This window comes from Microtus pennsylvanicus, chromosome 2, assembly GCF_037038515.1.
Source record: "Microtus pennsylvanicus isolate mMicPen1 chromosome 2, mMicPen1.hap1, whole genome shotgun sequence".
NCBI classification, from domain to species: Eukaryota; Metazoa; Chordata; class Mammalia; order Rodentia; family Cricetidae; genus Microtus; species Microtus pennsylvanicus.
Window position 1 is genome coordinate 143,773,495 of NC_134580.1, and position 14,077 is coordinate 143,787,571.

General features: G+C 49.5%; 1 protein-coding gene across 2 annotated transcripts in view; it reads right to left on the minus strand.

The window, feature by feature from the left end:
• Zfp64 (ZFP64 zinc finger protein) overlaps positions 1-14,077 on the minus strand; it is a 62,614-nt gene that overhangs the window by 33,308 nt on the left and 15,229 nt on the right. For both annotated transcript variants that reach the window (XM_075963167.1, XM_075963166.1), the window contains exon 5: positions 7,941-8,192. In XM_075963167.1, the coding sequence (XP_075819282.1) occupies positions 7,941-8,192 (252 nt within the window). The remainder of the gene's footprint in view (positions 1-7,940; positions 8,193-14,077) is intronic.

Sequence of the window (14,077 nt, forward strand, 5' to 3'; positions counted from 1 at the left end):
CAAGTGAGCTCACAGAGGTGCAGAGTTTTAGGTTGATTCTGGATGGCTGGAGCCCCGGCAAGCACACTACAGGGTGAGACTGTCCCTGTTGGCAACACCCCTACAAGGCAGAGCCACTGCTGACACTGGTCTGAGCACTACTCTACAAACAAGTGGGGCCCGAGCCCGCGTAACTCTCTCCTGCTCACCGTACAACACGTGGCAGGGCTCGCTACCAAGCCAGACTGACCCCGCAGCAAGGTGACGAGTTGTTCGTGCAAGCCACGCGCACAGTCTCAGGCTGCGCCCTCTGAAGGCTGTGATCAGACTTCACATTTTGGTAGGTGGCCAATGACGTCATCCTGAGTTGCCTAAGGCATCCAACGAGAGGCTGCAGGGGTCAGTTTAACACAACCACAGAAAAAACAACAAATGGTCGCTAACTCCTGAGTGGGACGCTCCAGGCTGTGGCCTAGACCCTGGCCACTGGTGGTTTTATAAATAAAGCTTATTGGATCAGGGCCAGCCATTCTCCTCCTGTGCGTCAGCCATGTTAGGACAGTGCGGCTGTTTACGTCTGTTCACACCGGTTTACTGTCACGTGGCCACTCTCCTGGTTAGTTTTATTGGCTCAACCCAGAGTCACCCGAGACCTTCACCTGAAGACCTGCTAAGCTTGTCTTGATTGAGAATGGGTGTGGGAGGGCCCAGGCCACTGTTGGGCATCACTGTCCCTAGGGTAACCCGAAATGTACAGGAAAGCTAGCAGAGAACAATCCGGAGAGCGAGGCAGCCTCCCTCATGATTTCTGCTTCTGTTCCTGCCCTGACTTTCCTCAGTGATGGGCTGGGACCTGGGAAGTGTGAGACCTTTCTTCTCTCAAGTTGCCTCGGGTCATGACGCTAATCACAGCAACAGAAGGAAAATGAAAACAGCCACGTGTGGATGAGTGGCTGTGCCAGTGGCTGCTTGGCCCTTAAAGCCCCAGGCATTCCTAAATAGTCTTTTTAATTTATGCAAATGCAGGGTGTGTGGTGTGGGTGGGTTCCAGAGATCAACCTCAAGCATGGCTCCTTAGCAGCTGTCTACTTGGTGTTTCTGTTTTCGAGACAAGGTTTCTGTGTAGCCCTGGCTGTCCTGGAACTCACTCTGAAGACCTGTAGACCAGGATGGCTTTGAACTCGGAGAGCCACCTTCCTCTGTCTCCCAAGTGCTCTGACTCAAGGGGTGGGCTACCACTGTCAGACCCTACTTTGTATTTTTTAAGGCAGCGTCTCTTACTGGCCTGGGCCCAACCAGTAGGTTAGGCTAGGTGCCAGTGAGCCTTTGGAGTTCTCCTGCCTCTGCCCCCAGTCCAGGATTACGTGTCTGCCACTATGGCCAGCGTTTTACATGAGTGCTTGAGTGGTAAACACAGACTGAACCATATCCCGCGCTCCCGAATGGGTTTTCAGTAAACATTACCTTCCCCCCTGCCTTCAAACAATGTCGCCCCCTTGCGGCAGTTAACTCACAGAACCCTTCTACAGGAAGTTTCAAACGCACAAACTAAAATAAAACCAGGAATACAGAAGAAACCAATTACATTAAGACGGCTATTAAAACCACTGAAAGAATCGTAGCGAGCCACACGTGCCTTAGCCGCGATTCCATCGCCACCTAGTGGCGGGTCTTGGAATTTCAGCAGCTTCTAGCCGGTAGTTGTTACAAATTTATTTTTGCTTAACTGCTTTGATGGCTTTGAAACCCCCTTGAGTCCCCTGGGTGACAAGTTCATAGCATTTGCTCAGAGTGGAATAACGGAAATTTCCTTTTGTTCTCTCCATCAATTGCATTAGTGACGAAATCCTGGGGAAAAAACCCAACAACCCAGAACCAAATCTTCTAGCTAGGTCACAGAGCTAACAACTCTTTTCTAGAGATTGTGATTTTTTTGGGATAGGGGCTCTTGTAGCCCAGTCTAGTCTCTAACTCCCTATGTAGCTGAAGGTGACCTTAAATTCCTGTTTTTGCCTCCCCCCAAGTGCCGGGATTACAGACATACACCACCGTGCCCCGACTATTCTTTCTTTAATCACACATGTTTTAAAATGATTTGTGTGTATAGGTGTTTTGTCTGCATGCATGTTTGTGCACCACTTGTGTGCGGTACCCACGGAGGCCGGAAGACAGATCCAGATCCCCAGGACTGGAGTTACAGGGTGGGGAGCCATCATATGTGTTTTGGGGATCAAACCCAGCCCCTCTGCAAGGGCAGCAGGTGCTCTTAACAGCTCAGCCATCACTCTGACCCCACAAACATTTCTCAGCTTTCTTTTTATTACATCTGGATGCATTAAAATCACAATAATTATTTACTGATTGAGTGATTGCGTGGGTGGTGGGTGCTCAGACCACAACCTGTGGGAGGCAGTCTCTCCTTTCACCAAGTGGGTCCTGAGGACTGAGGTCATGTAGCAGGCAGCAAACACTTTTACCCACTGAGCCATCTCTCTAGCCCTAAATTCCTTCCTCCCTCCTTCCCTCCCTTTCTTCCTACCTCCTTTTCTCTTTCTTTCTTTCTTTCTTTCTTTCTTTCTTTCTTTCTTTCTTTTTTAAAATTTTTTTAAATGATTTATTTAACTTTATGTGCATTGATGTGAAGGTGTCAGATCTCGTGGAACTGCATTTTCAGACAGTTGTGAGCTGCCATGTGGGTGCTGGGAATCGTACCTGGGTCCTCTGGAAGAGCAGTCAGTGCTCTTAACTGCTGAGCCATCTCTCCAGCCCTCTTGCCTCCTTCCTTCCTTCCTTCCTTTCTTTCTTTCTTTCTTTCTTTCTTTCTTTCTTTCTTTCTTTCTCTTTCTTTTTTTTTTGAGACAGGGTTTCTTTGTGTAACCTTGGCTGTCCTGGAACTGGCTCTACAGATCAGGTTGGCCTTGAACTCACAGAGATCCACCTGCCTCTACCTCCCCGGTTCTGGGATTAAAGGTGTGCACCACTACTGCCCAGTTCTAAATTTACTTCTTAAATGGAGTGTACTGGTCAAAGCCCTACTGTAAATTCTTCAGTGCAGCCCACGCCCCCAGCGCTGGGGAAAGCAGAACTTAAGGAATGCTGCAGAGTGAACAAGTGACAGACGGTGTGTTTAAACCCACAGCGCCTTCCTGACTCTCAGCGGTAAGCAGAACGGTCGGCGGCACAGAATACCAGACGGACCGGCAGGTGAAAGAACACTGTAACTCAACAAAATGAACACTCCGTGGAGACGACACATAACCGGCACACATTTAAAATGTTAGGAAACACGCCTTTCTAGCGTAATCCAAAGATGCCACTAATGAGTCCAACCCCGTAAGCACAAGTGGACTACTAATGGTGTTGTGAGATCAGGAACCGCTGTGTAGCCCTGCTTGGCTCTGAACTCTTTAATTTCATATTCATTTTGTACATATTTTATTTATTTATTTTGTGTGTGTGTTCACATGTGTGAGCGTGCGTGTGGAGGCCAGAGGTTGACGTCAACGTCTTCCTCCATCACTATTCGTTTTATTTACTGAGGCAGGGTCTCTCAGGGAACTTGAAGCTTGCTATTTCGTTAGTCTGGCTAATCAGCTTGCTTCAGGGATTCCCCATTCCCGAGTGCAGGAATTACAGGCAGGCCACCATCCTCATCCACCCGTGTTATGTCCTTAGCAAGTAGTTTATCTACTGAACCAGTTCCTTAATCCCCAGGCTATGAACCCTTGATTCTCCCGCCTCAGTCGGGTACTTGGTTTTTGGGTGTGAGTCACCAGGAAGAACCAGATGGAAGAAATGGAGCAGACTCCAGACAACAGACTGGGTACCAGTTACACCAGTGTCCTAGCCTGCTGCAGAGCGCACAAGCATCCCCCAGTCTCCCACCTCCTGTCCCTCTTTGTGTCCTCTGACTCCTATGCAATTACATAAGCTCATTGAATAGGGCAGAGTGACATGCTGTGACCTACATTGGGCTCAAAGGTCACTGGATCTGGCTGATACTATTTAGCAGGAGCAACCAGACTTGACATGAAAGTGGCATTATTATTATTATTATTACTATTATTATTGTCATTTGTTTGGTAGGGGGTTGTTGAGATAGGGTCTCATGTAGCTCAGGACGGCCTTAAACTGGTTACATAGCTGAGGATGACACTGAACTACTTGATCCTCCCGCCTCTACTTCCTGAGTGCTGGGATGACAGAAAACAAGGCCCACTAGGCACTTTGGAAAGGCTCTGTCTTTGGGACTGTCTTGCTCACATGTCATGAGAAGGCTGCTCCTTGCTAGCCCGCTGGTCCCAGGAGAACGACGACAGACAGACAGACGGACAGACCTGTGGTGCAGAGGCGGATCACTCCAGCCCAGGGCACAGTGACTTCCTGTCACAGCAGCTTCTCAGACTGAAAGCCCAGCTGGGGACAGAGAGTTACCTACAGGGACCTCAGCTGCTCCCCAGCCTGAGAATGGAGGATATTGCTGCGTGTGGAGGTTTGGGGGAGGGTAGGTTATTAGAGACCTGGAGAACCCAAATCTTCAGCCTGGGTATGGGAATCAAGCCACAGAAATGGTAGTTCACACTGACAGCAGACATCCAGATCCAGCTGCTAAAGTTATTCAATCCACACACTAGTAAACAGACACCCAGCAGCTCGAGCTTGGAGGGTGCTATGATTGGTCCCAGAAGGGAGTTCACTAAAGAGCCCAGTGGGTTCCAAGCAGAGTGTGGAGGGAAAGGCAAGGATTTTCTAGACATCATCTGTTGTGGGCATCCTTGGAAGTTATTTACTACGAGCTCTTTATTTACTTTAGTCAGGCGTGGTGGCACACGCCTTTAATCTCAGCATTTGCGAGGCAGAGGCAGGTGGATCTCCATAACCTTGTTTCCACACAAAACAGAACACTGAAGTTTTTACTTATGTACACGTGTCTGTGTGTACATGCAAATGTGTGTGTGTGTGTGTGTGTGTGTGTGTGTAGCCTCGGAGTCCAGACGAGGGCTATGGATCCCCTGAAGCTGGTGTATAAGTGGCCAGTTGTAAGGTGCCTGATGTGGGTGCTAGACTTTGGTCCTCTGGGAGAGTAGCAAGCACCCTTAACCACTGAGTCATCTCTCCAGGGCCTCCAGCTAGCTTTTTATAATTTATTTACTTTTATTTATGTGCATTGGCGTTTTGCCTGCGTGAGGGTGTCAGATCTTGGAGCTACAGACAGTTGTGAGCGGTCATGTAGGTGCTGGGAATTGAACCCAGGTCCTCTGGAAGAGCAGTCAGTGCTCTTAACCGCTGAGCCATCTCTCTAGTCCCCTTCCAACTATCTTTTAAAGTTAGACAAAGGCATGGGGACCAAGATCATGTCCAAGGAAATAACCTCTGAATGAGGACCACATGAGAAAGGGAAACCCTAGTGTAAGCTTCTGTGTCCACCTCCAAAGGGATTACCCTGGCGCCAGGAGCCTCCCAGCTCCCCCAGTGTCAGAGGAAGAAATGTCCACAACCGAGTCTAGAGAGGCAGGATGCCCGCCCCACAACTAGTTTTAAATCTTACAAATAAATGGGAAACTCAAAGTTGTTTCTTCTTCTTTGGGACAGAGTTTCTCTATGTAGCCCTGGCTGTCCTGGAACTCACTCTGTAGTCCAGGCTGGCCTCGAACTCAGATCCACCTGGCCTCTGCCTCCTGAGGGCTGGGATTAAAGGTATGTACCTGCACCACCATTCCCAGCTCAGGGAACTCAAGTTTTAAAGGCAGATGCAGTAGTACAAGGGACACCAGTCTCCACTAAAACAAAAGGAAGAAGATCCTCTCTGGCCTGTCCATGCATGTGTACCTATGCGCTCCCTTCTGCGGGCAGCATGCATGTGCACCTGGACACCCCTTCTGTGGGCAGCATGCATGTGTACCTATGCGCTCCCTTCTGCGGGCAGCATGCATGTGCACCTGGACACCCCTTCTGTGGGCAGCATGCATGTGCACCTGGACACCCCTTCTGTAGGCAGCATGCATGTGCACCTGGACACCTCCTTCTGTGGGCAGCATTCATGTGCACCCATGCACCCCCTTCTGTGGGCAGCATGCATGTGCACCTGGACACCCCCTTCTGTGGGCAGAATGCATGTATATCTGCCCACCCCCTTCTGTAGGTAGCAAGCAGAAGTGGCAGTCTTGGGAGGCCAAGTCTTTAGAAGTGGTCCAGAATATAGCCTGAGAGGATGTCCCAAGTGGGCGGGGTTATGAGCCAGAGCTAGACACTACTCATCGCCAACTAAGCCTGAACAAAGGGATCTGGGAAACATGCCAAGGGAGATTTTACACATGTGTGGGACCAGGCACAGATAAGGCTCTCATCCTCACCATTCCCCATACAGGATTACTGTCACTGTTGGGACTCCAGAATGCCACAATCAGACTTATCCTTTCTGACCTGAGGGGCCTCACTCAGTCCCCGTCTCTTGGTGTGATCCTATGGCTGGGTGAGATTTATAGGCGTCCTGGACATGGTGTGAATGTCAGAGATGAGCCTGATGGTGGGGACAAAGGTGGTGGTGGTCGTGGTCATGGTAGGTGACTGTCTGCACGAACGGTACTAAACCTTCATTCCTCTCCTGTCCCTTGCCATGTAATCTGGTGGTGGCTGTCCCACGGGTGAGCTCGAGCCCATCCCTGACACCAGATCCAGCCTGTGACTTGCTTTAGGTGCCAATCCGAGGCTTCAGTGAGCTTCCACGTTGGGCTTGCCTGCCTGTTCTGTGTGGCGACCATGACGAAGCCAAGCCTGGGTGTGGACCCCCAGACCCTGAATTTCCTGTAAACAATTTGTTTTCCAATGCTTGCAGCTGCTCTGAGCAAAACAACTTGTTTTCCTGTGTTTGCAGCTGCTCTGAGCACGAGACCCTCAGGAGTTCCTGATGACAGGGGAGTGGTTTCTGGTGGGTTTGGCTGGGGCATGGCTATCAGTTAAGAATCCCTATATAAACTGCCCTGGAACACAATAAAGGGGGCATTCTTGTTTCAAGAATGACCCATGTCCCTGTCTGTGTGCATATGTGTTTATTCTCCAGCCCCTTTCCCGGCTCGCGGACCGTCCCTTAGTGCCGGCGCTACACCTGGGCTAGCCCACAGGCCTGAGAGCAGGGTCAGAGATAGATGGGGTACAGTCTGATCACCCCAGGTGAGACGGATGCACAGCCGCCAAGCCCACATTCAGCGGCTCCCGGGCAGAGGTAGGCAGAAGCCTTTTCACACACGTGGTTAAGCTAAGCGAACACCAACATCAACGCCTGTGGACCTGAAGGACGTGATACAATACACCTGCTGCAGTACGTGGGGACAGGGTGATGGTTGCTAAGAAGCACCACCGAGGATGCAACCCAGGGCCCCTGGCGGGCCAGGCAAGAGTCAAGCACATACCCGGGCCCTTGCCGCGTGCTTCCCGATTAAGGCGCACTAGTCTGAACACAGTGCTACATTTAAAAATGGCTTTACTGACTGTAACTCGGACGATGATTAAAAACTCACTGTATCTATATCATAGGATATAGTCCCTCAGCCCCGCACATATGAGTTCCATAAAAACACACGGAAGGTGATGACTGCCACACAGCTGCTCCTGTGTTACTGGGACAGGTTCTTTCACACAGGTGAGAAGGCGAAGACAAGAGGAAGGAGGGTCGGCTACCCCAGCGCCTTGAAAACTGTTTCCATGAAACAGAGTCCCAGGTAGCCCAGGCTAGCCCTGTACTCTGGACACAGCCAAGGATGACCTGATCCTTCCTGTTACTTCTCCGGTGCTGGGGTTACAGGTGTGTGCCACCACACCTGTTAAGCGGTGCTGGGGATGCAGCCCTGTGCACGCCCGGCAAGGGCTCTATCTAACCCACCAGCCCCAGCTCCTCTCTTTCCCAGCTGCCCACGGACGGCAGGTGCCCGCGCTGGGGTTAGAGGCGGCGCGGCGTGACTTACCCGTGTGCGAGCGCAGGTGCACGGTGAGCTGGCTGGAGTTGCGGCTGGCATAGGGGCAGATCTGGCACTTGAAGGGCCGCTCGTCCGAGTGGATGCGCAGATGCTTGTTGAGGCTGCTGCTGTCGGCCGCCGCGTAGTCGCACGTCTTGCACTTGTAGGGCTTGACGCCTGTGTGGCAGCGCATGTGCGTTTTCAGCTTGTCCTTCCGGCTGAAGCACTTCCCGCACACCTCGCACTTGTGGGGTTTGTCACCTTTGGGTGCACAGCAAGCCGTGGCGGGAAACAAGATTGAGAAGTTAACGTTTACTCCCGACACCTTCGGAGAGGATCAACCTGCAGGCCCCGGGGTGGAGTGGCGGCTCTGCTGTGTGGCTTTTTAAGAGATTTCAAACTTTTTCCCCCAAGATGACTAGGAATTCCTTATTAGCTAAAAAGTACACAGCAACTAAAAAATAAATATTTTGCTGTTTCTGGACAGGGATCCATGTAGCCCAGGCTGGCCTTGAACTTGCCCCACCTCCAATTTCTAGGTGCTGGTGTTAGAGGCATGCCTCACTACGCCAGGCTTTAAAACAAGAATGTTGGGGCTGGAGAGATGGCTCAATGGTTAAGAGCATTGCCTGCTCTTTCAAAGGTCCTGAGTTCAATTCCCGGCAACCACATGGTGGCTCACAACCATCTGTAATGAGGTCTGGTGCCCTCTTCTGGCTTGCAGGCATACAGACAGGATATTGTATATATAATAAATAAATATTTAAAAAAAAATAAAACAAGAATGTTGAGGTCTTTCTGCTTACCTTCTGGCTATTTCTGACCCTTTTACTCGATGTTCCCCGTGCTTTACAGGGTCTTGTATAAACACTCTATGCAGGGCCAAGCACTCATCCACCCAACTTCTATTATCTTATTAATTTTGATTATTGTACTTTTCTATTTTTGAGACAGGATCTCACTATGTAGCCCTGGAACATGCTCTGTAGACCAGGCTAGCCTTGACTCACAGAGATCTGCCTCCCTCTGCTTCCCAAGAGCTGGGGTTAAAAGTGTGCACCACCATACCTGACTTAGCATATTTTCTTTTACTGCCTTTTTTGATATGTAAATCATCCCAATATTAAAGTATTATTTTATTCTACAGACACAGAAGCACTGAGGACATTAGTGTAATATGAAACAGCCATCTCTCTTCTATCCGTTCCTTCTTTACAGTCTTGGGCCCGCGTGGCCTGCCTTTTCCACTGCCCGCATCCTCATCTTGGCATAGGTGCTGTTTAGGTCTCTCTGCTAAAGCAGTTTAGTCTGACCCTCGATGGCAGATGTCAGCATCCAAGCAACTGCTCACTTCTGACCTGGAGAGTTCCTATTTATTAAGTGCGAGTATGTTGATATTTCTCTGTGTGGGCCTGTGCATACAGTGGCATGTGAGGTCAGAGGGCAACCTGCACAAGTTGGCTCTCTCCCTCTACCATGTGGGTCTTGGGAACTGAACTCATTTATAATGTCTTCAGGCTTGTCAACAAGCGCCTTTACCCACTGAACCTCCTCACCAGTGCAGAGGTGTGTGTATGTGTGTGTGTGTGTGTGTGTGTGTGTACGTGTGGTTAGGGAATAAGCTAGGGTCTCGGGGTTGCTAGGCAAGTGTTCTACACCTGGGCTACATACAGTCTCACCTCTTTTTAATTAATTAATCTGTTTTTGTGTATGTGTGTATTTAATACAAAACCCTCTGTCTGCTAGTGTCTTCTTTTTTTTTTAATATTTATTTATTTATTAAATATACAGTATTCTTTCTGCGTGTATGCCTGCAGGCCAGAAGAGGGCAACAGATCTCATTACAGATGGTTGTGAGCCACCATGTGGTTGCTGGGAATTGAACTCAGGACCTTTGGAAGAGCAGGCAGTGCTCTTAACCTCTGAGCCATCTCTCAGCCCCATGTCTTCTTTTTTTTTATCTGCGGCAGTTTCGTGCATCCCAGGTTGGCTCTGGACTTGCCAAGAAGCCAAACGTGACCCTGAACTTCAGCCTCTGCCTGCACAGCGTTGGGAATGTGAGTGTGCGCCAGGCCTCGCTGATGCCATCCTGGGGATGGAACTCAGAGCTTCGAGCACGTCAGGCGAGTGCTCTACCACCCGAGCCACGTCCCTAGCCCTCGCACTGACTCAGACCCTTCATGCTCTACTGTCCGGTCCCTGGACTTCACTTCCTCCTCTTCACAAAGCTGGGACTAGAATCCAGGGCTCCCCAGCTTTTCTAGCAGATTCTGTTCCGCTCCCTGTTGACTTCGTTTGGCTCATGTAGTCCTTCCTGTCATTTCCACACCATTAAGCAGCTGAGGTTGAGCGATTTTACTTTATGGATGGGCTATAAATTACTGAATCAATTCCCCAGTCTCTCTCTCTCTCTCTCTCTCTCTCTCTCTCTCTCTCTCTCTCTCTCACACACACACACACACACACACCCCTACAAAAAGACATGCAAATGTTGAGATGGCTCTAGGGGTTACAGGCATCTGCCATCAAGTTTGGTGATCCAAGTTTAATTCCCGGGAACCACACACGTGGCAGGAAAGAACAGATTATGATAGTTGACCTCTGACCTCCACACAGATAAAGCAGTGGGCATATGAGCATGTGTGTACACACATACACATACATGCACACAATAAAGTTTAAAAATAATAAAGACACACATTATTAAGTGGGGACAAGAATATCATATTTGCTTAATAAGAGAAAATAAAATTGTGAGTCTGGAGCTGGGCATAGTAGCACACGCCTTTAATCCCAGGGAGGCAGAGGCAGAGGCAGAAGCAGGCTGAGCTCTGTGAGTATGAGGTCAGCCTGGTCTATATAGTGAGCTTTAGGACAGTAATAGCTATATAGTGAGACCCTGCCTCCAAAAAATAAAATAAGTAAAATAAATTGCTAGTCTGTCTTAGGCCTTATATCTATCTGCAGGCAAAAAATTCAGAATATTGCGGCGTGGTCTACAAAGGTTGGTGACTTTGAGGTATATTAGGAAGTGACATGTTCTAAGCAGGGACTTTTACTCTTACCTTGTCTTTTGTTTGTCTTATCTTTCTGCTTTTTTGGGTTTGTTTTGCTTTTTGGAGACGGGCTCTCTTTATATAGCCCTGGCTGTCCAGAAACTTGCTCTGTAGACCAGTCTGGTCTTGAACTCACTGAGATTCGCCTGTCTCTGCCTCCCGAGTGCTGGGATTACAGTTGTGAGTCAGCACACCAGTGAGATTTTCACTTTCCACTCTGTAGATCAAGTATGTACTGAGCCCCGCACTGACAGTGTGCCAAAGCTGATCGTGTCAGAGTGAGGTTGGCACCTCTGAACACATCTGATGGAGCTGAAGACATAGCTCAGAGGTTAAGACTTCTTCCAGAGGTCCTGAGTTCAATTCCTGGCAACCACATGGTAGGTTACAACCATTTATAATGAGATCTAGTGCCCTCTTCAGGCGTGTAGGCATACAGGCAGGCAGAACACTGTATACATAATAATAACAAAAAATATCTTTAAAAAATACATCTTCAATCCCAGTACTTGGGAGGCAGAGGCAGGCGAATCTCTGTGAGTTTGAGTCCAGCCTGGTCTACAAGAGCTAGTTCCAGGACAGGCACTAAAGTTACAGAGAAACCCTGTATTGAAAAAAAAAATTCCATCTGACAGTTTCTTAAAGATGATCATTTTGTTGAGCTAGGGATGTAACTCAGTTGGTAGACCACTTGCCTTGTATGCACAAGGCCCAGGGTTTGACCCTCAGCATTGCCCAAACAAAGTCATTTTACTGAAATCAAGCTCCCAGTGGGCCATCTCTCTGCACCGTCTGCTGCCTGGTGTTGCCTGTGCCCTCTGGGCTGCCAGTTTGCACCAGGGGTACTGCCTGCTGGTGATGCAGAGGCTGGTTTTCAAGAGCTCTGCCAGGCAGGAACCACATGGGGTGCTCGCCACCAACCCTAACCACCCTCCTTAAAAGAGGCCAGCAAGGATACCCTGAGGTCACCCACCCTGCTGTGCAGTGGTGTCTTCAGATTACATATAGGAATGGATCTAAGATTGCTGCAGCAAGCGACGGCTCATCCTCACTGTCAACTTAGGAGAAACCTAGGAGACACCTCTGAGCGTGTCTGTGAGGGGGTCTGTAGAGAAGTCTGACTGGATGGGCATGGTACCATCCCTGGGCTGCGGTCCTGAGCTGAATAAAGAGAAAGTGAGCTGAGCATTGGGGTTCAACTTTCTGCTTCTTGACTGTGGATGCTGTGTGGCCAGCTGCTTCCTGCCTGTGGGTACCATGTGACCAGCGGCCTCATGATCCTGCTACCATGGACTGGACACTGTCAAGCTGTGAGCCAAAATAAACTTCCATCCCTTCCTTCCTTCCTTCCTTCCTTCCTTCCTTCCTTCCTTCCTTCCTTCCTTCCTTCCTTCCTCCCTCCCTCCCTCCCTCCCCACCTTCCTTCCTTCCAGTGGCATTGGTTGGACATCCTACAGCAACAATAAAGTAACCAATATGTCTTCACTTATACTCTGACCCAGTTTCCCCAATTGTCACTGATAATGTGTGCAATTTACTCGATGAAACCCTAACCCATGCAGCCCATATTGGGGGAGGGGCACTGTTTTCTTATGAAAGTTAATATTTCGGTAATTAGAATAAGTCCATGTGACTTGGCAGTGTGAGGCCCAGCGGACAGGACAGTGACCCCAGTGCCACTCATGGGTCACAGCTGACACCCATTAGCTGTTTGAGCTTTCGAAGGGCTGAGGCTGCCCAGCAGATAGAATGTGAGAAGATCCTTCGCTCCCTCGTTTCTGTACGCTTCCCTTTGGAATTTACACCTCTGGGTCACTTGACCGGGAACCTCTCAGACTTCCTCTAAAACCGCCTGGCAGCAATTCTTTCTCTATCTGTAACATCTGGAAACCATAACAGCACGCAAGCTGGCTTCTGTAACCAGAGGGCCCTGCAACTGTGCATTCAAATGGCTGTGGAGCAAATGATATTTGGAGCATAAGCAGTAACCGCACTGAGAAGACAGAGAGTGTGGGACTGGCATTCTGGCGAGAAGGGTCAGTCCTCCGTAGTGCAGTGGGTACCCGGAGGGCGAATGTGGGCACTGTGCAGAACATCCTTAGCTTCTGGCATCTCTGGGAAGAGGGGCTCCCTGACAGCAATCCCAGGGGTCTAAAGGATGACTGTACCAAAAAAATTAAAATACCCCCACTTAATTCTCCTTTTTCTAAGCATTGATGTTTTTCCCTCCTTTAAAAATTTGGTTACATTAAAAATTGTGTGTGGTGTGTGTGTGTGGTATGTGCGGGTGTGTGTTTGATATGTGCGTGTGTGCTTGTGTTCACACTTGAGCATGTGGATCACAAAGTGCACATGGAGGTCAGAGGACAATGTTCTAAAGTTCCCAAACTGGTTCTCCGCTTCCACCACATGGGTCCTAGGGACTGACCTCAGGTCATCTGGCTTGGTGGCAAGCTCCTTTTCCTGCTGAACCATCCTCTGGCCCTTTCTGCTGCTCTAAAGCAGACCACTTTAGGTTCCCCTTTCTGTGCTTTGTGTCACGAGTAAAGAAAGCAGCTGTGGGAAAGCCGCTGTCCCTGGCCGGGTGTGGTGGTGAGCACCTATGACCCCAGTGAGGCAGGGGTATGAGAATTGGAAGCAAGCCCAGGCTATATAATGAGTTTTAGTCTAGCCTGAGCTACATAGTGAGATCTTTTCTAAATAATCAACATCAACAACAAATCAAATGACCGGTGAAAACAAAGCTCATGTATCCTCCGGTTTGACCCCAGCCCTGGACACAAACAAACACTCTCCTCTCTCTTTACTAACGTGGTATCATACAGGACACATCTCCCACCTGAATGCCATCTGCATCTGATGCGGATTAACAACAGTACGTCACTTCTCACGTGGATGGTTCACGTGGCTATGGCTCACGTGGCCGTGGCAGTTCCTGGCCTCTGGCTCAGTGCTCACGTCCTCCACCGCTGTTTTTGTTTTCATTTTTTTTGGAGGGAGGGGTGCAGACAGGGTTTCTCTGTGCAACAGCCCTGACTGTCCTGGAACTCACTCTGTAGCTGGCCTCAAACTCAGAGATCCGCCTGCCTC